The sequence below is a fragment of the Rhinoderma darwinii genome, chromosome 1 (genome assembly GCF_050947455.1).
Source record: "Rhinoderma darwinii isolate aRhiDar2 chromosome 1, aRhiDar2.hap1, whole genome shotgun sequence".
Classification (NCBI taxonomy): Eukaryota; Metazoa; Chordata; class Amphibia; order Anura; family Rhinodermatidae; genus Rhinoderma; species Rhinoderma darwinii.
The window spans coordinates 182665574-182690061 of record NC_134687.1 but is presented as its reverse complement, the minus strand read 5'-3'; the positions used below and the strand labels follow the sequence as shown (position 1 = coordinate 182690061).

Here is a 24488-nt window from a genome sequence, read left to right as displayed (position 1 = left end):
GACAGGATGGCCGCATGTGCTGGCATCCTCGTGGAGCAAGACTTCGGCAGGGTGAAAGGGGTGTGTGGTCAGCGACCCCGGCCGTTACAGCTGTCATCAGTTCATGAGTTAGTTTTTTTTTTACTGCTGCTTGCTTTGCAGCTACATCTGTTCGGGGATTTCCCTTAGTCACAGTGTGACCTTGGCACTTGCAAGAGCATACATTCAGTCTTTGAATATGTAACAGTCTTTCCGTCCGCCAGTTGACAAGCTTTTGTCAGAGCTCTCTGTTCAGCTCGTGGTAGAGGCAGTGTTTGTGTATGTCCAGGACAGTCATGATCTGTGTCAGAATAAAAATGTAACCCCCTTCATCATCCTCCCCTTCCTCTCTCTTAGACAAACTTGTCTCATAAGGAAGCAAACTAGTAGGGTTCAAATGTGAACACTGATGTAGGATGATCTGGCTGGGCTGTAATAGTGTTAACTCCAACCAGTGTCTCCAGTATCCCACTATTCCCAGAAATATTCTCATCTGTTTTTTTATTTTGTGGAATTATAATTTGTTATATAGCAGCAAATCTATCTGGGAGTAGATGTCTGTAGCCCTGTGTTAGGCAATGCCCAATGTACATCACCTTGGTCTGTGTCCATTCTCTGCCAAAAATGTAAAAGAGTTCCAGTCCTTAAGACCTCTCTCTTTACCTGAAGCCCCCCCCCCTCTCCAGAATGTGAGCAGAGCAATAAGTCATCTGCATTTTGAATCAATATAGAAACTCCAGGAAGATGAAGATCAGCAAGACTATTGCTGAGGGCTTGACTAAAAATGGTGGGATAATTTAGAAAACCCTGAGGTCGTTTTGACGGAATCTATACCATAGTCGACGGAACCCTTGCACAACGGAGACAAACGTAAACCATTGGCAGTGGATTCGTCACCATTGAAATCAATGATGATGGAAACGGAAACCTATGGTTTCCGTTTGTGTCTGTCAGGTCTCCGTTCTGACGGAAAGCTCAGACGGAACGGAGCCCTAGCACATATGTGAATGAAGCCTAAAATGTCTGAAATTACTTAGTAGCTGATAAGTAACTAAATGAAATGCAGGAGGAGGATTTTATGTTTTATGTTTTTATATATACAACTCCAGAACCAAGCTCAGCATATAAATACAGAAACAGAACCAAGCTCAGTACATGTATATATGTTTTGTGCTTGGTTGCTATGATGTATATATGTACTGAGCATGGTTCTGGTGCTGTATTTATGTACTGAGCTTTGTTCTGGTGCTGTATTTATGTACTGAGCTTTGTTCTGGTACTGTATATATGCACTGACCTTGGTTCTGGCGCTGTATATATGTACTGAGCTATATATAGTGTGGCAATCCAGTTAAACATTCTGGACAGGGAATTTCTTTATTTAGACTCCACTTTAATATAGGGTGTATTCGGAATATTGTAATTGTTTTATTTGATTATAAGAATAATTTTCCATGACGCGATACACCGCAAAACACAGTGATCCCCATCCCCATGTCTTTGTCGGCAAAACAGAGAACTTGTTTTAAAAAATTTGAATCCCACCCCTTAAAGGCGTTTTCCTGGACTAATATCTTATTTGCGGGGGTCCTAATCCTGATACCTCCACCGATCAGCTGCATGAAGGGGCCTTTAGTGTTTACCTAGGCACAGCGCCGCACATTTGGTAGTGGCTGTGCCTAATACAGCAGTACATAGCAGCTCAGTCCCATTCAAAAAAGTGGGACTAAGCTGCAGTACCGGACATAGCTACAACGAAATGTACGGCGCTGTGCCTGAGTAAACAATGAAGAAGACGCTTCGTTCACTAGAATGGTGCACCTGACCAGCAGGTTGCCAGGAATTGGATCCCCAATGCTCAGATGTTGTGCCATCAATATTACAGTTCCAGAAAAGTTTTAAAAGCTTATTATTCACAGAGACCCAGACCTTGGTTAACAATTGTCAGTTTAGCAAGAAATCACATGATTTCCAATTTGTTAAGTAGAAAAGTAAACAAAGCTTTTGACTTTTGATCTTTCAGTTTGTTTGTATTCATGGGGAATTCATATAAAAGCAAGAATTCTGAATTGGTAGCAAATGAACCAGATCCTTCATATTATCATGGGTCAGCATTTGCCAGTCTCAACGTTGCTGGTTCTGCTGATAGTCCAGTTGTGTGTTGATCTGTCTGCTTCTAAACAATTGTGAGTATTATATAGTATTTCTCATCATACTATAAACTATGCTATATATACTATTTTAAATAATTATCCCCATATCTACATAAATATGTAACACCTTACAGGTAATGGTATATTGGCATTAGTATATGGGATATTGATATTCTTTATTACTAGTCAAAAGGAAATGCTAGTATGCAGTTTCAATACATCTAAAATAAAGCAACTTTGCGACTCTGTTCCCCTACTGCTATCTAGACTGCTTTTTTACAAGCAGATTTTCGTCTCTGTAAATGAGCGCCGAACGACGATACGACATATCGATCGGCGCTCATTTGCTCCATTTAAACAGAGCAAGGATTAGAATGTATGGGGACGATCGATCGTTAATACAATTGTTTGTGTGCCTACATTTTGCATCCTGCCGGTGACTGTACGATCCTTGGCATGTGTAAAACGGCCTTACCAGCAGAAGAGAGAAAGGAACATAAAAGGAAGCAGCTGAAATTCTGACCATGACTCCTGAATTGTCTGTTCAAAGTATCTGTACACTGATATCTCTGCAGCAGCCACAGCCACAGATGTTTTCTGTTCAAGAAAGGGCAATTTTCACACCTATAAACAACTTCTAATGTTAGAAACATCACCCTTCAATTGTCTGTCTCCTGACTCAAAGATATAGGACAAGAGTGGCAGTAGTCAGAGATTACAGAGATATTTAGTAATCCTTCAAAGATAACATATAAATGCAAATAGCGAAACGACTGCATAAATTTATTCCAGAGGTCCTATCACACATGTCTAGTCACACAGGACTGGACAACAGCATTGGGCCCCTGTGTAAGAACAGTATATGGGCTGCTTGATTATCAACTTTTAATTTGGTATATGGTATGTCCACCCCTGAGCTTGCCTGTCTGAAACCCACTTGTAGTGTTGCTATTGAACGCGGCATCTTAGGGGTCAAACGGCCAGGTTCAGACGTTTTTCTGATCCTAGCCATTACAGGAGGAGCCCAGCTGTCAATAATATCTGGGCTTCTGCGTTTAATGCCTTTATGTAAGGCAATCCATAACGTACAGGTAAGTTCATAAGGAGTAATCATTATACTCCAATTAGAGAAAATACTTAAATTGGGAATGGTAATTACTATTTTTAAATGAGGCATTTTGTCTAACCAGCTAATAGATGGGTGTTAAAGTACTATTTGAGCAGAATTAGGGTATGTTCACACAGCTAAACGCCCCGAAAAAAGGCTAAAAAAAAACGGAAGCTGAACGCCTCCAAACATCTGCCCATTGATTTCAATGGGAAAAACTGCGTTTTGTTCCGACGGGGCTTTTTTTTTTTATTCGGCCGTTTCAAAAAACGGCGCATAAAAAACACCCTGTGAAAAGTAGTGCATGTCACTTCCTGAGCCGTTTTTGGAGCCGTTTTTCATTGTGTCAGTAGAAAAAGAGCTCCAAAACCGGCCGCAAAAAAACACATTAAAAAAGTTTGATGCTTAAAAAACGGCAGAAAATCAGAGGCTGTTTTCCCTTGAAAACAGCTCCGTATTTTACAGCCGTTTTTCGTTTTGCGTGTGAACATACCCTAAGGGTATGTGCACACCACCTATTTTCAGACGTTTTACGCCTCTAATTATGTCTGAAAAGACGGCTCCAATACGTGTGCAAACATCTGCCCATTGCTTGCAATGGGTCTTATGATGTTCTGTTCAGACGAGGTGTTATTTTACGCGCCCGTGTCAAAGAAGTGCAGGACACTTATTGGGACGTTTTTGGAGCCGTTTTTCATTGACGCCAATGAAGAACAGCTCCAATTACATCCGCGAAAAACGTGAGTACATGCAAAAATGCCTGAAATTCAGGAGCTGTTTTCGCCTGAAAACAGCTCCATAATTTCAGACGTATTTTGCGATTACGTGTGCATATACCCTCATTGTGTGGGTCCAGAGACCATGAGCCAGGAGACTCTGCTATTCTTCTAAATGTTTGTATTTCTATGTAGTAAGTGCATGTATGTGTGTACTTAGTTTGTATGCTTGTTCATATGTCAGCTGTGTGCGTATATTTGTAAGCTGCAAATGTGTGTGTATATATGCTTGTACATAGCATGGCTACTTACTTGTATGGACTGCTGTGAATATTGCACAGCCTAGGTTTCAGCGTTTTTGAGAGCACAAGCTCTTGTTGATGCATACGTATGTGGTATTTATGAACTTTGCCCACCTAGACCTATATTTTTATGTTGTTTTATTATGTAAACCTCTGCTTGTATGTGAGTTTTAGGCACAAATGTATGTTATAATGTATTTTTATTTTTTTTAAAAAGTATTCCTTTTTGTCACAAAGTTACATTAAGTTGTACATGGCTGCCAACAGCACGTCATGACAACTGCAATTGTCCGATTGTCTGCTTTCAGGAAATATATAGGGTTTGGTGTTGCAGTCACCTTTCAAGTGTTATTTCATTTCTAGTTCACACAGATTTTTTTGGCGCTGTTTTTGAAACCGCGTCAGAAACCACGCCAAAAAACGGCCAAAAACCCCTTCCATTGATTTCAATGAGAGGCAGAGGCGTTTTTTCCCACGGGCGGAAAAAAACGCTCACGGGGGAAATTGAAGCATCATGCCCTTCCAGCTTTTCCATCTCGGACCTCCCATTGACATCATTGGGAGGCAGAGAAAGTGGTTTGCTCTGCGTTTTTTTGCCGCTGCCGAAAAACCCAGAAAAAACGCATCGAAGAGAGTGCAGGCAGGTCAAAAGATTTTGCTGCCTGCAAAAAACTCAGGGTGAACATATCCTCAAGGGGTTTTTTTGTATTCCTTATTTATAACCTATCCACAAGAGCGGTGAAAAATATCTGATCGGTGGGGATCCGACTGCTGGGAGCCCCATAGAAATGAATGGAGCAGTGGCCGAGCATGTACACTACCACTCCATTCCTATGGGGCTCCTAGGAACGGCAAGATAAGCCCATTCTCGGTGGGAGTCCCAACTGATTAGATATTTATTACCTATCCTGTGGATAGTTGATAAATATTGATTATGGGTAAACCCCTTGAAAACCAGATTTATGGTCTGGTGATTTTATAAAGATATGTGCATGTAGACAAGGGCATAAGTGTTATTTATGAAAGCTGCACATCTTGAACTTTTATTTTAAGTATGTGTGGTGCATCTAATTTTCTGATTGGGTCTTACTTTAAACTACGAATATACATTTTTTAACATTTTATATGAAATATAGTACTGAGAAATTGTTCTTGTAGCCTTTGTATTGAAATGGAAATACAACAGTGTAGAATGCAATAGGATCGATTTTCAGATTAAGTGTGGTACAGATCGCTAATGTAGCTGTGACACAAAATTTAATGAATGTGTCTGTGTATATAAAGCACTGAGTGACATTTTGTCAATGTTCCGGGTGTTTTCATGTTGGCATCTCACACGCATGTGCAATCTCTGATACAGTGCTACAAAAATTGTAAAATTTGACGTGTCACTTTATGTGGTAATAGCTTTGGAATGCTTTTATTTTTTCAAGCAATTGTGAGATTGTTTTCTTGTGACACATTGTACTTTAAGTTAGTGCTAAAATTTGGTCAGTGTTTATTTGTTAATAACATGAAAATTTAGAGAAAATTTGCAAAAATTTAAATTTTTCTAAATTTAAATATATCTGTTTGTAAGACAGATAGTAATACCACACAAGATACTTACTAGTTAACATTTACCATATGTTTACTTTATGTTGGAACTGTTTTTTGAACATTCTTTTATTTTTTTAGGACGTTACAAGGCTTAGAACTTTAGCAGAAATTTCTTATATTTTCTAGAAAATTTCCAAATTACATTTTTTAGGGACCAGTTCAGATTTGAAGTAGCTTTAAGGGTCCTATAGTTTAGAAATCAACCCATTTAAAAAAAAACTGAACCCCCAAAGTATTCTAAACAGCATTTAGAATGTTTTTTTTTTTTTTAAATCCTTTAGGCGCTTCACAGTAATTACAGCAAAGTGGAGGTGAAATTTACAAATTTTATTTTGTTTTGCAGAAAATCTGTTTTAATCCATTTTTTTTAAAAGAGAAACACAACTCAATATTTATTGCCCAGATTCTGCAGTTTTTAGAAATATCCCACATGTGGCCCTAGTGTATTAATGGACTGAAGCACATGCCTCTGAAGCCAAGGCGCACCTAATAGATTTTGGGGTGTCCTTTTTATTAGAATATATTTTAGGCATCATGTCAGGTTTGAAGAGGTCTTGTGGTATCAAAACAGTGGAGACACCCCAAAAATACATAATTTGGCAAACTACACCCCCTCAAGGAATTTATAGAGAGGTATAGTGAGTATTTTGACCCATCAGTTTTTGTTGCTGAATTTAGTGGAATTAGCTTGTAAATATGAAAATCGACATTATTTCCAATAAAACATAGAACTTTTCAATTTTTACAAGATCTAAAGGAGAAAAAGCACCCCAACCTTTGTAAAGCAATTTCTCCCGACTATGGCAATACCCCATATGTTGTCATTAACAGCTGTTTGGACACATGGCAGGGCTCAGAAGGGTAGGAGCGCTATTTGACTTTTGGAGCTCAAATTTAGCTGGAATAGTTTGCGGAGGCCATGTCGCATTTGCAAAGCCCCTGAAGGGACAGAACAGTGGAAACCCCCACAAGTGACCCCATTTTGGAAACTACATCCCTCAAGGAAATTCTTTAGAGGTATAGTGAGCATTTTAACTGCACAGGTTTTTTGCAGAAAATATTGGAACTAGGCCATGAAAATGAAAATCGACATTTTTTTAATATAAAATGTAGGTATAGCTACTTTTTTTAAATTTCCACAAGAACTAAAGGAATAAAAGCACCCCGACATCTTAGAGCAGTTTCTCCCAAGTACAACAATACCACATATGTGGTCATAAACGGCTGTTTGGATATACGGCAGGGCTTAGAATGGAAGAAGTACTATTTGCCATTCAGATTTTGCGTGATTGGTTTGCGGCACCATGTGGCATTTGCAAAACCCCTGAGGGATCAAAACAGTGGAAACACCCCAAAAGTGACCCCATTTAGGAGACTACACCCCTCAAGGAACTTATCTAAGGGTGTAATTAGCATTTTGACCAGTGGCGTAACTGCCGTTGTAGCAGCCATAGCGGCTGCTATGGGCCAGCGGCATGAGGGGGCTCGTGCTGCCCGCTGTCACGGCCCCACATGCCTGGTGGCACTGCTAGAAGCGACGCCACGTTCAATAGTATCTACTGGGGGGCTGTATGGCGCTATCTACAGGGTGGGCTTTATGGCGCTATCTACAGGGAGGACTGTATGGTGCTATCTACAGGGGTGCTGTATGGCGCTATTTACAGGGAGACTGTTTGGCTCTATCTACAGGGGGCTGTATGGGGCTATCTGCAGGGGGGGCTGCATGGCACTATCTACAGGGGGGGCTATATGGCACAATCTACAGGGGGCACTATCTACAGGGGGCCGAGTCAAATGTTTGCTATGGGGCCCAGACTTTCCTAGTTACGCCCCTGATTTTGACACCAACAGGTTTTTTTGCTGAATTTATTTGAATTAGGCCGTATTTACTGGTATTTCAATTTATAATGTGGGGGCATGTGAAAAGCAAATCAGAGTATAATAAATGGGTACATAAATAATACAATTAATAATTCATAGATGTGTGGTAAGCCTTGAAGAAATCCTTTATGCACAGGCCAGGCTTTTCAGGGCAGCTGTCGCACTGATAAGTGGCGTCCTTTCTCATCCCCCTAAGGGTATGTTCACATGCTGAGTAAAAAACGTCTGAAAATACGGAGCTGTTTTCAAGGGAAAACAGCTCTTGATTTTCAGAAGTTTTTTAAGCCACTCACGACTTTTTTTTACGTCCGTTTTTGGAGCTGTTTTCAATAGAGTCTATGAAAAACAGCTCCAAAAACGTCCCAAGAAGTGACCTGCACTTCTTTTTTGCGGCCGTTTTTTTATGCGGCCACGTAAAAAAACGGCTCATCGGAACGGCTCATCATTTCCATTGCAATCAATCGGCAGATGTTTGGAGGCGTTCTGCTTCCAATTTTTCTGACATTTTTCGGGCGTTTACAGCCCGAAAAATAGCCAAAAATGGGCCTTGTGAACATGCCCTTATGCTACACACTCTGCTCCTTTTTGGGATCTTCCCTTCTTTGCAGTTTTAGAAACTATGCCTGGAAAGTGATGCCTGGTACAATACGGCGCCCTCGCTTCAGCAGATGTGCTTGGGCCATCCTCTTCCTGATACTCACCTCTTGAAAATTAACCCCTTCCCGACATTTGTCATAAGTATACATCATGGAAACCGGATGTCAGCTTTATCTTATAGCTGACACCCTGCTGTAATGGCGGGGACTGAAGTTAGCTTCGATCCCCGCCATTAACCCCTTAAATGCAGCGTTCAAAAGCGATTGCTGCATTTAAGGTGTTTGCAGCTCATCGTCACCCCAGCAATGAAATTGCTGGGGTGTTGGTGGCTGCAATTGCAAATGGAGGCCATTAACCCCTTAGATTCAGCGATCGAAAGCGGCCTAAACTATAAAAATATTATGTTATTTATTCCACGCAGTGAGTGGCGTAAAAAAGAACTGTAAAAAACAATGCCAGAATTTCTGTTTTTCTGTTCACTTTGCCTTACAAAAATTTAAATAAGAAGTGATCAAAAAGTTGCATGTGTCCAAAAATGGTACCTATAAAAACTATAGCTTGTCTCGCAAAAAACAAGCCCTTATACAGCTACGTCGACTAAAAAGTTAAAAAGTTATGGTTCTCACAACATGGTGACTGAAAAAATACATTATTTTTACAAAAGTGCTATAAATTAGGTATCGCCGGAATCGTACTGACCCGCAGAATAAAGTCAACATGTAATTTAAAACGCATTATAAACGCTGTATATAAAAACTAAAAAAAAACTATGCCAGAATTGCTGTTTTTTAGTCATCTTGCCACCCAAAAAATAGGATAAAAAGTGATCATAAAGTCGCATGTACCCCAAAATGGTACCAATAATAACTACAGCTTGTCCCGCAAAAAAACAGCCCTCACACCTCTACGTCTATAAAAAAAATAAAATTAGCTAAGGCTCCAATAGGTCAGGAAATAAAAATATGCGGTTGTGCAGGGGAACATTTCCTCTGTTTCAAGAGGCAATTTATCGAGGCTCTAAATTTAGGGAACCAGGAAGGGGAGGGCCCAAACATATCCGCTGGAAGCGAGGCTGCCCGTATTATACTAGGACAACACCTCCCAGCAAAATTCCCCAAACTGCAAAGGTGCGGAGTATGGACTAAAATGGGGATAAAAAAGGACACCATTTATCAGTGTGACACTGGCCTGTGCATAAAGGATTGTTTCACAGCGTAACACACATCTATGGATTATTTTATTGTTTTTTTTACCCCATTATTTTACCACTATGACTATGCCCCTGATGTACTCTGCACAGCTTACATATGCCCCACATTATAAACTGAAATACCAGTAAAACTCCAAACAAAACTACTACCATGCAAAACCTGCATTTCAAAAGCTCCATCCCTTCTGAGCCCTACAGCACGCCCAAACAGCAGTTTACTTCCACATATATGGCATCGCCATACCCGGGAGAACCCTTTTAACAATTTTTGGGGTGTGTGTCTCCAGTGGCACAAGCTGGGCACGACATATTTGCCACTGAAATGGCATATCTGGGCAAAAATTTGTATTTTTACTTTGCACCATCCGCAGCGCAATCATTTATAAAAAAGACCTGTGTAGTTTCCTAAATGGAGTTACTTTTTGGGCGTTTTCACTGTTTTGGTTCCTCAGAGGCTTTGCAAATGCGACATGGCCTCCACAAACCATTCCTGCTAAATTTGAGCTCCAAAAGCCGAATAGTGATCTTTCCCTTCTAAGCCCTGCCGTGTGTCCAAACTGCTGTTTATGACCACATGTGGGGTTATTGTTTTACTCGGGAGAAATTGCTTTACAAATGTTGCAGTGCTTTTTCTCCTTTAGTTCTTGTGGAAATGAGAAAAAATTAGCTAAACCTACATTTTCTGTGAAAGAATGTAGATTTTAATTTTCACGGCCTACTTCCAATAATTTCTCCAATAAACCTGTAGGGACAAAATGCTCACTATAACCCTAGATAATTTCTTTGAGGGGTGTAGTTTCCCAAACCGGGTCACTTTTGGGGGATTTCTACTGATTTGGCCCTGCAAGAGCCCTTCAAACCTGACATGGTGCCCAAAATATATTCTAATAAAAAGGAGGCCCAAAATCCACTAGGTGCTCTTTTGATTCTGAGGCCTGTGTTTCAGTCTATTACCACACTAGGGCCACATGTGGGATATTTCCTAAAACTGCAGTACCTGGGCAATAAATATAAAGTTGCGTTTCTCTGGTAAAAGTTTCTGTGTTACAAAAAAAATGGATAAGAAATGAATTTCTGCAAAATAAAAATTAAATTTGTCAATTTCACCTCGACATTGCTTTAATTCCTGTGAAACGTCTAAAGGGTTATGAAACTTTCTAAATGCTGTTTTGAATACTTTGAGGGCTGGATGGGGTGACTTTTGGGGGATTTCTAATATATAAGGCCCTAAAAGCTATTTCACAACTGAACTGGTCCCTGAAAAAAATAGCCTTTTGAAATTTTCTTGAAAATGTGAGAAATTGCTGCTAAAGTTCTACGTTTTGTAACTTCCTAGAAAAATAAAAGGATGTTCAAAAAACAATGCCAATCTAAAGTAGACATATGGGGGATGTTAATTAACAACAATTTTGTGTGGTATAACTACCTATCTGACAAGTAGATACATTTAAATTTAGAAAAATGCTAATCTTTGCAATTTTTCTCAAAATTTGCTGTTTTTCACAATTAAATACTAAATGTACCGATCAAATATTAACATTATCATAAAGTCCAATATGTCACGAGAAAACAATCTCAGAATCGCTGGGATAGGTAAAAACATTCCGAAGTTATTACTACATAAAGTGAAACATGTCAGATTTGAAAAATGAGGCTCTGTCAGGAAGGTCAAAAGTGGCCAAAGCAGGAAGGGGTTAAAGGGGTTATCCGGAGACCTAAAACTGCCCACTGTTATTCCTAGAATGGGAATCCAAGTGACTTACCAATATACTTGTATTTTCAATTCTGCGAAGAATGCCGCTCGAAAGCCCAGTTCTTTAGTTTCCTTCAACATGATGACGTGCCGACACAGCCCCATGTGACTTCTGCCTTCTCTTCTCCTATTGTTGGTATCAGCGCATCATCAATCAGGTGACATAGAGGGGCTGGCATTGTGACTGCTGCCCTCTTAAGCAAGCCCCCTCCTTAGTCCCAGACGGATGCACAGCCTATCAGAGGCAAGGAATGGGCGGGGAATGGGCTGCAGTCAGGTAAGAAAAGCATGATGGGATATGTAGTTTATCCAGAAGCTTAGCTAGGTTCTCCAGCAGCCGGGGCAAAGATTCAGATTGGCGCCCCCCCTAACTTTTTTCCCGACATCTCCTTCCCCCTCGACATGTTTGCTTTCTCTACCAATCAATGAGATGTAATTTTATTTCACAATTTTTTTAATGTAACTCGAGCATAAAACTATTTGTTCATTTTACAAGCGATATACTTACACCGTGTTCCAAATTATTATGCACATTGGATTTAAGTGTCATAAACATTTAATTATTAGTTTTTCAATTAAACTCATGGATGGTATTGTGTCTTAGGGCTCTTTGGAGCATTGTAATCAATCTCAGACACCTGTGATAATTAGTTTGCCAGGTGTGCCCAATCAAAGGAAAACTACTTAAGAAGGACGTTCCACATTATTAAGCAGGCCACAGGTTTCAAGCAATATGGGAAAGAAAAAGGATCTCTCTGCTGCCGAAAAGCGTGAAATAGTGCAATACCTTGGACAAGGTATGAAAACATTGGATATTTCAAGAAAACTTAGGAGTGATTATCGTTCTGTGAAAAGATTTGCGGCTGATTCAGAGCACAGACAGTTTCGTTCAGATAAAGGCATAATGAGGAAGGTTTCTGCCAGACAAATTAATAGGATTAGGAGAGCAGCTGCTAAAATGCCATTGCAAACAGGTATTTGAAGCCGCTGGTGCCTCTGGAGTCCCGCGAACCTCAAGGTGTAGGATCCCCCAGAGGTTTGCAAGTGTGCATAAAGCTATTATTCGGCCACCCCTAAACAATGCTCACAAGCAGAAATGGTTGCAGTGGGCTCAGAAATACATGAAGACTAATTTTCAAACCGTGTTGTTTACTGATGAGTGCCGTGCAACCCTGGATGGTCCAGATGGATGGAGTAGTGGATGGTTGGTGAATGGCCACCATGTCCCAACGAGGCTGTGACATCAGCAAGGAGGTGGCGAAGTCATGTTTTGGGCTGGAATCATGGGGAGAGAGCTGGTAGGCCCCTTTAAGGTCCCTGACGGTGTGAAAATGACCTCTGCAAAGTACGTAGAGTTTATGACTGACCACTTTCTTCCATGGTACAAAAAGAAGAACCGTGCCTTCTGTAGCAAAATTATCTTCATGCATGACAATGCACCATCTCATGCTGCAAAGAATACCTCTGTGTCATTGGCTGCTATGGGCATAAAAGGAAAGAAACTCATGGTGTGGCCCCCATGTTCCCCTGACCTCAACCCTATTGGGAACCTTTGGAGCATCCTCAAGCAAAATATCTATGAGGGTGGGAGACAGTTCACATCAAAACAGAAGCTCTGGGAGGCTATTCTGACATCCTGCAAAGATATTCAAGCAGAAACTGTCCAAATACTCACAAATTCAATGGATGCAAGAATTGTGAAGGTGATATCAAAGAAGGGGTCCTATGTTAACTTGTAATTTGGTCTGTTAAGTTTTTTTTTTATTGAAAGAGTTTTTGATTTCTGTAAATATGACCCCCTGATGCTGCAAATTCAACAAATTACCATTTTAGTTCTCTTTACAACCTTTAAAATGTTTTGATTTCTGTTGTGCATAATAATTTGAAACAGTGCATTTTGAGTTTTTTACTTCTAAAAAAAAATCTGTTATCATTAGGAGATTTGTTCAATAAAATTCGCATTATACTCCAACGGTTGATGGCTTGAAGATTATACTGACTGTCATTTGCATCGACTATTTAGGAAAATCAGCGAAAAATAACATTTGCATAATAATTTGGAACGCGGTGTATATAAGGGAGTTATCATAACAATAAAATAAAATAAATTAAAGAGGCCACACACAGCCCTCTGTAAATATCGCCACACACAGCCCCCTTGTAGATAGTGCCACACTCACCCCCCATTGAAGATTTTGCCACAAACATCACCCTGTAGATAGCGCCACACACAGTCCCCCCTTTAGATAGTGCCACACACAGACCCCCTGTAGATAGCGCCACACACAGCCCCCATGTAGATAGCACCACACCCCCCTTGTAGATAGCACCCAGCTCCCTTGTAGATAGCGCCCAGCCCCCTTGTAGATAGAGCCACACAAAGCCCCCTTGTAGATAGTGCCACACACAGCCCCCTCTTGTAGATAGTGCCACACACAGCCCCCTCTTGTAGATAGTGCCACACAGTCCCCTGTAGATAGCACCACACACAGCCCCCTGTAGATAGCACCACACATAGCCCCCCCTTTTAGATAGCGCCACACACAGCCCCGCTCTTGTATATAACGCCACACAGCCCCTCGTTGTAGATAGCTCCACACACAGCCCCCTGTAAATAGTGGCACACACAGACTCCTCTTATAGATAGCGCCACACACAGCCGCCTGTAGATAGCGCCACACACATCCCCTCTTGTATATAACGCCACACACCCCCCTGTAGAAAGCTCCACACACAGCACCCCCTGCAGATAGTGCCACACACAGCCCCCTCTTTAAATAGTGCCACACACAGCCCCCTGTGGATAGCGCCACACAAAGCCCCCCTCTTGTAGATAGCGCCACACAGCCCCCCTTGTATATAGCTCCACACACAGCCTCCTGTAGATAGTGCCACACACAGCCTCCTCTTGTAGATAGCTCCACACACAGCCCCCTGTAGGTAGTGCCATACACAGCCCCCTCTTTAAATAGTACCATACACAGCCCCCTGTAGATAGCGCCACACACAGCCCCTCTTGTATATAACGCCACACAGCCCCCTGTTGAAAGCCACACACAGCACCCCCTTTAGATAGTACCACATACAGCCCCCTGTAGATAGTGCCACAGACAGCCCCCTGTAGATAGTGCCAAACACAGCCCCCCTCTTGTAGATAGCGCCACACAGAGCACCCCCTGTAGATAGTGCCACACACAACCCCCCTCTTGTAGATAGCGCCACACAGAGCACCCCCTGTAGATAGTGCCACACACAACCCCCCTCTTGTAGATAGTGCCACACAGCCCCAATGTTGTAGATAGCGCCACACACAGCTCCCTTGTAGATAGCGCCACACAGCCTCCTTGTACTTAGTGCCACACTGCGCCCCCTTGTACAAAGTGCCACACAGCCCCCCCCCTTGTACTTAGTGCCAAACAACCCCCTTTTGTACTTAGTGCCAAACAGTGCTCTGTTTTGGCTTGCTTTGCTCTGTTTTGGCTTGCTAAGTCAAGTGGTTTGTATAACAGGTGGATTTACCAAACCGGATTGACATGCTGTGTTCTTGTGTTGGGTATTGTGTGAGATACTGTGTGTGATATATGAATTGAGTGCTTGCTAATAAAAGTTTGCAAAACTGACACAATTTAAAACCCTTTTTTCCTTCTTAGCTTCTGTCCTGCTGTGCAGCTGACTAAGGGGAGGGGTTAACTGCTCTCAGGTGGTATAAATTAGCCCTCAGGACTCTGTAGAACTTGCTCTGTTTTGGCTTGCTAAATCAAGTGGTTTGTATAACAAGTGGAGTTACTAAACCGGATTGACTTGCTGTGTTCTGGTGTGGGGTTCTGTGCGGGATACTGTGTGTGATATATGAATTGAGTGCTTGCTAATAGAAGTTTGCAAAACTGACACAATTTAAAACCCTTTTTCCTCCTTAGATTCTGTCCTGCTGTGCAGTTGACTAGGGGGAGGGGTTAACTGCTCTCAGGTGGTATATATTAGCCCTCAGGCCTCTGTAGAGCTTGCTCTGTTTTTGCTTGCTAAATCAAGTGGTTTGTATAACAAGTGGAGTTACTAAACCGGATTGACATGCTGTGTTCTGGTGTGGGGTACTGTGTGTGATATATGAATTGAGTGCTTGCTAATAGAAGTTTGCAAAACTGTCACAATTTAAAACCCTTTTTTCCTTCTTAGCTTCTGTCCTGCTGTGCAGCTGACTAGGAGGAGGGGTTAACTGCTCTCAGGTGGTATAAATTAGCCCTCAGGCCTCTGTAGAGCTTGCTCTGTTTTGACTTGCTAAATCAAGTGGTTTGTATAACAAGTGGAGTTACTAAACCGAGTTAAAAAGAGGAGTTAAAGCCCCTGTAAGTACTCTTCTTTTCTTTTACTTTAACAATTGTTCACAGTTTTTTTGTAACTAGGATAATGGATAGCAAGATTCGAGGTTTTCTTCAGTGCACAGTTTGCCATATGTATGCATGACAGGAGCAGGAGTTCCAGGGTGAATACCTCTGTGACAGATGTGAGCATGTTGTTCACCTGGAAGCTTGCATTAGAGATCTAGAGGAGCAAAATGCAACACTGAGGGCGATAGACAATCTTGAGCGGAGCATGCTGCTCACTGAGCAAGCAGTTAGTGGGGGTAGAACTGGAGGGTGAAAACAAGGGTCAGCAGGATCAGGCAAGTAGCTGGGTTAATGTAGTTAGGGGCAGTAGAAAGGGGTCCAAGAAAAGGAAGGCCAATTATTTTTCTGATATTCCAAGCAAAATGCCAAGTTGGGTGATGATGCGAGGGTGTCAGTCTCAGAAATGGCAGCCCTAGTGGATACTGATCTCCCTAACAGCCAGGAGAACAGCCCAGCTAGTAGTCGGCGGGATGGTAATGCAGGTAAGGCAAGACAATTGGTAGTTGTAGGGGATTCTATAATCAGGAAGACAGATAAAATAAATTGTCGCCAAGACCGCCTCAACCAAATGGTTTACTGTCTCCCTGGTGCCAGGGTTCGGCATGTGGTGGAACGGGTGGATAAATTACTGGGAGGGGATGGTGATGATCCAGCTGTTGTGGTCTATGTAGGTATCAACGACAGAATAAATGGTAGGTGGAGGAGCCTTAAGAATAATTTTAAAGAACTGGGATACAAGCTGAAGGGAAGGACCTCCAAGGTTGTATTCTCAGGAATACTGCCTGTGCCATGCGCATCAGAGGAAAGACAGCGGGAGCTCAGGGAGTTAAATGCATGGCTGAAGTCTTGGTGTAGAGGAGAAGGCTTTGGTTTCCTAGAGCACTGGGCTGACTTTTCATTGGCATACAAACTGTATTCTGCAGATGATTTTCACCTAAATGGAAGGGGGTCTGCTGTGCTGGGGGAGAGAATTCTAGCTGGGGTGGCGGAATATTTAAACTAGGGCTGAGGAGGGAGGTCAATGAAGAAAATAAAGGGGTAGTCAGGTTAGAGAGGTGTCAGACTATATTGGTGGGGGGAGAAACAGACTGTGGGGAGAGGACTAGTCAACAGGATAAGGAGATCCTTTTGTTACAAAACAGCAATGAAAATAAAATGGCCATATAATGTCAAATAATCACATTTCTGAAACTGAAAGTGAAAAAATTAAAGGTAAGTTAAAGTGTATGTTCACAGATGGCAGAAGTCTAGCAAGCAAAATGGGGGAGCTGGAGGCCTTGGTACTGGAAAAAAAGATAGATATAGTTGGTGTTGCTGAAACATGGCTAGACTCTTCACATGACTGGGCTGTAAATCTGCAGAGTTTTACACTGTTTCGGAAAGACAGGACAAATAGGAAAGGCGGTGGTGTATGTCTGTATGTGAGAAGCGATATGAAGGTGAGTGTGAAAGAGACATTATAGGGTGAATATTGTGAGGAGGTTGAAACCTTGTGGGTGGAATTACAAAGGGAGGTAAACACTGAAAAAATGACTTTTGGTGTAATCTATAGACCCCCGAATATAACTGAGGAGATGGAAGGTCAGCTATATAAACAGATGGAGCGGGCTGCACAGGCGGATACAGTAGTGATAATGGGAGATTTTAATTACCAGGATATTAATTGGTGTCATGGTTCGGCTTAAACTGCAAAGGGGAGAAATTTTATAGGCCAGTTTGTGGAAGACCCAACTAGAGGTGAAGCTCTGTTGGATCTGGTCATTTCTAATAATGCAGAGCTTGTTGGGAATGTCAATGTTCGTGAAAACCTCGGTAACAGTGATTACAATATAGTTACATTTTACCTATACTCTAAAAAACAAGCAGAAGCTGGGAGGGCAAAAACACTTAATTTTAAGAAGGCCAATTTTCCCAGGATGAGGGCTGCAATTCAGGACATAGACTGGGAAGAACTAATGTCAAATAATGGTACAAATGATAAATGGGAGATTTTCAAATCTACTTTCGGTAATTATAGTGCAAGATTTATTCCTATAGGTAACATGTATAAACTACTAAAATGAAACCCCGCATAGCTTACACCTTCTGTAAAAAGGGCAATACATGACAAAAAAAAAGGGCATTTGAAAAATACAAATCTGAGGGTACAGCTGTAGCAATTTTAAAGGAACAGTGTCACGGAAACATTTTTTTTTATATCAATTTGCATTTAGTGTTTTATTATAAAATCTTTTATTTATTTGTGTGTTTGTGTTTTACTTTTTTCTAACTTTTACTTCACTATGGGGGCTGCCATGTTGTTTTTCATCTCTGTATGTGTCGATTAACGACACATACAGACATGGAATACGGCAGCTACAGTCCATAGGAGACAATGAACGGGACCCGTTCCATTGACTTTGCTCTATGGCTCTGTACTGCGCAGACGCAGGTCAGAGTCACACAGAGCAGAGCAGCTGTTTGCAGGGAGAGAGCAGGCGCCATCTTGAAGACCAGCTGCACTGCAGGTAAGATGTGCGTCTCTGCATGTCTCACTCTCTGTCTCACAGACCGCCGCTCTGGTGACCCCCGACGGGCCCCCCGCCGACGCCCCCCCCCTAACGGCCCCCCCCAGACGACACCCCTCCCCCGACGACCCCCCCCGTCGGCCCCCCCCCCGACGGCCCCCCCTAACGGCCCCCCCTCTTGTGTGAAGGACACACGAAGAAATTGTACTGGGAAAGCCCTGAACGATAAATCTCTAGTTGTGCTGAGACTGTTTGGGGATGTGACTGATGAACCTCTCATACTCCAGTAGGAGGGGTAATGGTGGTCACCCAGCTTTCCCAGACCCCTGAACGGTAAATCTCTCTAGTTGTGCTGAGACTGTTTGGGAATGTGACTAATGAACTTCTCAGTCTCAGCACAACTAGAGAGATTTATCATTCAGGGGTCTGGGAAAGCTGGGTGACCACCATTATACCTCCTACTGGAGTGTGAGAGGTTCATTAGTCGCATCACCAAACACACTCCACTAGGAGGGGTAATGGTGGTCACCCAGCTTTCCCAGACCCCTGAATGATAAATCTCTCTAGTTGTGCTGAGACTGAGAGATTCATTAGTCACATTCCCAAACAGTCTCAGCACAACTAGAGAGATTTACCGTTCAGGGGTCTGGGAAAGCTGGGTGACCACCATTACCCCTCCTACTGGAGTGTGAGAGGTTCATTAGTCGCATCACCAAACACACTCCACTAGGAGGAGTAATGGTGGTCACCCAGCTTTCCCAGACCCCTGAATGATAAATCTCTCTAGTTGTGCTGAGACTGAGAGGTTCATTAGTCACATTCCCAAACAGTCTCAGCACAACTAGAGAGATTTACCGTTCAGGGGTCTGGGAAAGCTGGGTGACCACCATTACCCCTCCTACTGGAGTATGAGAGGTTCATTAGTCACATCCCGAAACACACTCCAGTAGGAGTAATGGTGGTCACCCAGCTTTCCCAGACCCCTGAACGATAAATCTCTCTAGTGCTGAGACTGAGAGGTTCATTAGTCACATTCCCAAACAGTCTCAGCACAACTAGAGAAATTTACCGTTCAGGGGTCTGGGAAAGCTGGGTGACCACCATTACCCCTCCTACTGGAGTGTGAGAGGTTCATTAGTCGCATCACCAAACACACTCCACTAGGAGGAGTAATGGTGGTCACCCAGCTTTCCCAGACCCCTGAATGATAAATCTCTCTAGTTGTGCTGAGACTGAGAGGTTCATTAGTCACATTCCCAAACAGTCTCAGCACAACTAGAGAGATTTACCGTTCAGGGGTCTGGGAAAGCTGGGTGACCACCATTACCCCTCCTACTGGAGTATGAGAGGTTCATTAGTCACATCCCCAAACACACTCCAGTAGGAGTAATGGTGGTCACCAAGCTTTCCCAGACCCCTGAACGATAAATCTCTCTAGTGCTGAGACTGAGAGGTTCATTAGTCACATTCCCAAACAGTCTCAGCACAACTAGAGAGATTTACCGTTCAGGGGTCTGGGAAAGCTGGGTGACCACCATTACCCCTCCTACTGGAGTGTGAGAGGTTCATTAGTCACATCCCTAAACACTCCAGTATGAGGGGTAATGGTGGTCACCCAGCTTTCCCAGACGCAGATATAACCAGGAAAGGGCTGGATGGACGGGCTGAGGGTGCACAGGGTTTTTGGTGATCCCCCTCTGTCATGTGATCGGACCTAGGTTACCGGTTCATCAGACGGGGTTCATGTGACTATAAATCTGTCCATAACAAGAGACAGTGCACTCAGGACAAGCCCTGCCCTCATGCCGTAGTTGTGTGGTTCTGTCTGCAGTGATGGCGGTGGGTGGCTCTGACACCCGCCTCCCCCGTCGGGTCATCTCAGGACAGAAGGGGTGTCTGGACTGGAGACACAGCGCCGCACCTGTCCTCAGGTCATGTCTGGTATTGCAGTTCACCTCCATTGAAGTGAATAGGACAGAGTTGTAATACCACACACGACCTGAGGACAGGTGCGGCGCCATGTTTTCCTGGACGACCCCTTTAAGACTTTTCCCATGTGTGTGTGGCAGATCGGAGTGTGCACGGGCGCCGCTGATACTTCATAGCCGCTTATCAGCTGTTTTGAAGAATCAGCGGCGAGCACCCCCCCCACACACGCAAATCCCCCAAACACGCAAAATCAAGTGTAATCAAGCGTTTATTATGTGTTTTTTTGCACGTAAAATGTGCAAAACAAAACATGTCAAATACACGGCGTGTGAACCGGTCAACTGAAAAGTCATTCACTTCACTTTCATCATTCTAAGGCTGGGTTCACACTACCTATTTTCAGGCGTAAACGAGGCATTTTACGCCTCGATTTACGCCTTAAAAGACGGCTCCAATACGTCGGCAAACATCTGCCCATTCATTTGAATGGGTTTGCCGACGTACTGTGCCGACGACCTGTAATTTTACGCGTCGCTGTCAAAAGACGGCGCGTAAAATAGCAGCCTCGGCAAAGAAGTGCAGGACACTTCTTGGGACGTAATTTGAGCCGTTTTTCATTGAATTAAATGAAGAACAGCTCCAAATTACGGCCGTAATTGACGCCTCGCAAAACGCGAGTACGAGTAATTACGTCTGAAATGACGGAGCTGTTTTCTCCTGAAAACAGCTCCGTCATTTCAGACGTAAATGCAGTTAGCGTGTGCACATACCCTAAGGGTATGTTCACACACAATGTTTTCAGCTGATAAATCGGAAGCAGAACGCCTACAAGCATCTGCCCATTGGTTTCAATGGGAAATACGGCGTTCTGTTCCGACAGGGCGTTTTTTACGTGGTAGTTTTCCAAAAACAGCACGTAAAAAGACGCCCGACCAAAATGAAGTGCACATCACTTCTTGGGACATTTTTGGAGCCGTTTTTCATTGACTTTATAGAAAAAAGCTCCAAAAACGGGCGTTAAAAAACGCGAGTTTGATTAAAAAATGGCTGAAAATCAGGAGCTGTTTTCCCTTTGTTTAGTAAGCGTGTGAACATACACTTAGCCTTTTGGTGTGTCCTATAACTTCTTCCAGCTGCAGAATCACACCCAATATGGCTGCCGGACACTGCTTAGCAATTTGAAGACACCTTTACCTGGCTTGTGAGAGGGGGGGTGAGGTTCCCTCCCACATTTACAGCAGCTGTGAGTCAGGTTGCTTTGCCTTATTCACCTTGCTATAATTCTGGGAAGTGCTCCCCCTGGTGGCCAACATTGGAAAACATGTCAAATTATTATTTAATTTTTAATACTTTCCACCATACGGAAAAAAAAAAAAATACAGCAAAAAACTTAAAAAATATAATAGAAATAAGTAACGACACTTAAAAAAAAAGGTTTAATTTGCGACACATTCCCTTTAAGTTATAAAGAGCTTAATAAAAACTGTAAAAAGGTAATAATCAGCAAAAATACAATATGAAAGGCAGGTGGCCAAGGATAATAAAACAAATCCCCAAAAATTATTCAAGTATATAAATGCAAAAAAGCCAAGGTCTGAACATGTAGAACCCCTAGATAGTGGTAATATGGAGTTGGTGACAGGGGATGAAGAGAACGCAGAGTTGGGCTCTTTAGCTCTGTATATACAACAGAAGAAAGAGCAGCTGATGTAGCCGGTGCAAGTGCTGTTAATATATCAGTTGATATACTGAATTGGATGATTGTAGATATGGTCCAAGCTAAATAAAATAAAATAAAATAAAATAAATGTACACAAGGCCCCGGGACCAGATAGGTTACACCCTAGATTTCTTAAAGAGCTTAGTTTGGTTATTTCTGTCCCCCTCTTCATAATATTTAGAGATTCTCTAGTGACTGGTATAGTGCCAAGGTACTGGCAAATGTGGTGCCTATTATCAAAAAGGGCTCTAGGTCTTCCCCGGGTAATTATATACCAGTAAGCTTAACATCCATCATGGGGAAAATGTTTGAGGGTCTATTGAAGGATTATATACAGAATTATGTGACAAGTAATAGTATTATAAATGATAGCCAGCACGGTTTTACTAAAGACAGAAGTTGTCAAACCAACCTGATTTGTTTTTATGAAGAGGTGAGCAGAAGCCTAGACAAAGGGGACGCTGTGGATGTAGTGTTTTTGGACTTTGCAATGGCATTTGACACTGTCCCTCATAGACGTCTAATGGGTAAATTAAGGGCTATAGGTTTAGAAAGTATCGTTTGTAATTGGATTTAGAATTGGCTCCAGGACCGTTTCCAGAGAGTTGTGGTCAATGATTCCTACTCTGAATGGTCCCCGGTTATAAGTGGTGTTCCGTGCTGGGACCACTATTATTCAACTTATTTATTAATGATATAGAGGATGGGATTAATAGCACTATTTATATTTTTGCAGATGACACCAAGCTATGTAGTAATGTTCAGTCTATGGAAGGTGTTCGTGAATTGCAAGCGGATTTAAACAAACTAAGTGTTTGGGCGTCTACTTGGCAAATTAAGTTTAATGTAGATAAATGTAAAGTTATGCATCTGGGTACCAACAACCTGCATGCATCATAGGGCAGGGGTCTCAAGCACATGGCCCACGGGCCACATGTGGCCCCTGGGGCTGTCATCTGCGGCCCGCGGGACACAGAGTCGCTAGTGCAGGCTCTGCAGAGTGGAGTCCCAGTCCCAGTCAGAGTGCTAGTATCGGCTCTGCTCCGGGACTCTGTGGAATTCCCTGACATCGCTGTCCATATATGGACAGTGTTGTCAAGGTCTTCCCCAGAGTGGAGTCCCGGGCAGAGCGCTAGTATAGGCTCTGCTCCGGGTCTCTGCGGAATTCCCTGTTATCGCTGTCCATAAATGGACAGTGTTGTCAGGGTCTTCTCCAGAGAGCTGTCCCGGGCAGAGCGCTAGTATAGGCTCTGCTCCGGGACTCTGTGGAATCCCCGGACATCACTGTCCATACATCGACAATGATGTCAGCGGCTTCCCCAGAGCAGAAGTCCCAGTGATGTCAGGAGCATAGCTGGAGTACCAGGAAGAGCCTACTAGCGCTCTGCTCGAGACTCCAGCTCTGGTTTTGCCCCTTACATCCATGTCCATATATGGACAGTGCTGTCAGGAGCAGAGCTGGAATCCCAGGCAGAGTGCTAGAAGCGGCTCTGCTCCGGGACTCCAGCTCTGGGCAAGCCCCTGACATCACTGTCCATATATGGACACTGATGTCAGTGGCTTCCCCAGAGTTCCGGCGCAGAGCCTATACTAGTGCTCTGCTCCAGGACACCGGCTCTGGGGTTGCCCCTGATATCACATTCCGGTCCAGGAGGATCCCCTGACGTCACTGTGTATGGACAGTGACGTCAGGGGCTCCAACAGCAGAGAAATCCCCAGCCAAAGCGTTGGCAACGCTCTGGCTGGGGATTCCACTCCTAGAAGGAGCCCCAATGGAGCTATCTACTTGGCGTGTGTGTGGCATTATCTACAGAGGGCACTGGGGCAGCATCTGCAGAGGGCACTGGGGCAGCATCTGCAGAGGGCACTGGGGCAGCATCTGCAGAGGGCACTGTGGCAGCATCGGCGGAGGGCAAGGTGGCAGCATCTGGGGAGGGCACTGTGGCAGCATCAATAGAGGGCACTGTGGCAGCATCTACAGAGGGCACTGTGGCAGCATCTACAGAGGGCACTGTGGCAGCATCTACAGAGTGCACTGTGGCAGCATCTGCAGAGGGCACTGTGGCAGCATCTACAGAGAGCACTGTGGCAGCACAGAGGGCACTGGGGCAGCATCTACAGAGGGCATGGTGGCAGCGTCTACAATTGGGTGTGTGGCAGTATCTACAGAGGGCACTGTGGCATTATCTATAGAGGGCACTGTGGCATTATCTACAGAAGGCACTATGGCATTATCTTCAGAGGCCACTGTGGCATTATCTACAGAGGACTCTGTGGCACTATCTACAGAGGACTCTGTGGCAGTATGTAAAAAGCGGCTGCCCAATCTTGACGTGTGTCTGCCAAACGCTGCCAACTGAGCCGCCGGACTGCATTTTGTGACACTTAAACTGGAAAACTAGATTGTTGAAATAAGCACGTGGAGAATTTTCTCAAATTTTAAACCTAGCGGTATCATTATAGTAGTGTAGTATTATAGTAAGATAGTGTTATAGTAGTTCAAATAACTAATTGATTAACAATAATTTTGTATTGTATCAAATTTGAAAGTTTTGCGACCCGTCAACTTTCCATTTTTTATATATGTGGCCCAATTACCCGGCCGAGTTT

The 24488-nt window shown here is 43.2% G+C and overlaps 1 protein-coding gene across 1 annotated transcript in view; it reads left to right on the top strand.

Annotated features, from left to right (window-relative positions):
- The first annotated feature begins 2106 nt into the window (after positions 1–2106).
- Positions 2107–24488, top strand: part of LOC142757730 (venom factor-like) — a 328633-nt gene continuing 306251 nt past the window's right edge. Inside the window, 1 exon segment of the mRNA XM_075860640.1 lies at positions 2107–2204. Coding sequence (XP_075716755.1) covers positions 2122–2204 — 83 coding nt within the window. The 5' untranslated portion in view covers positions 2107–2121.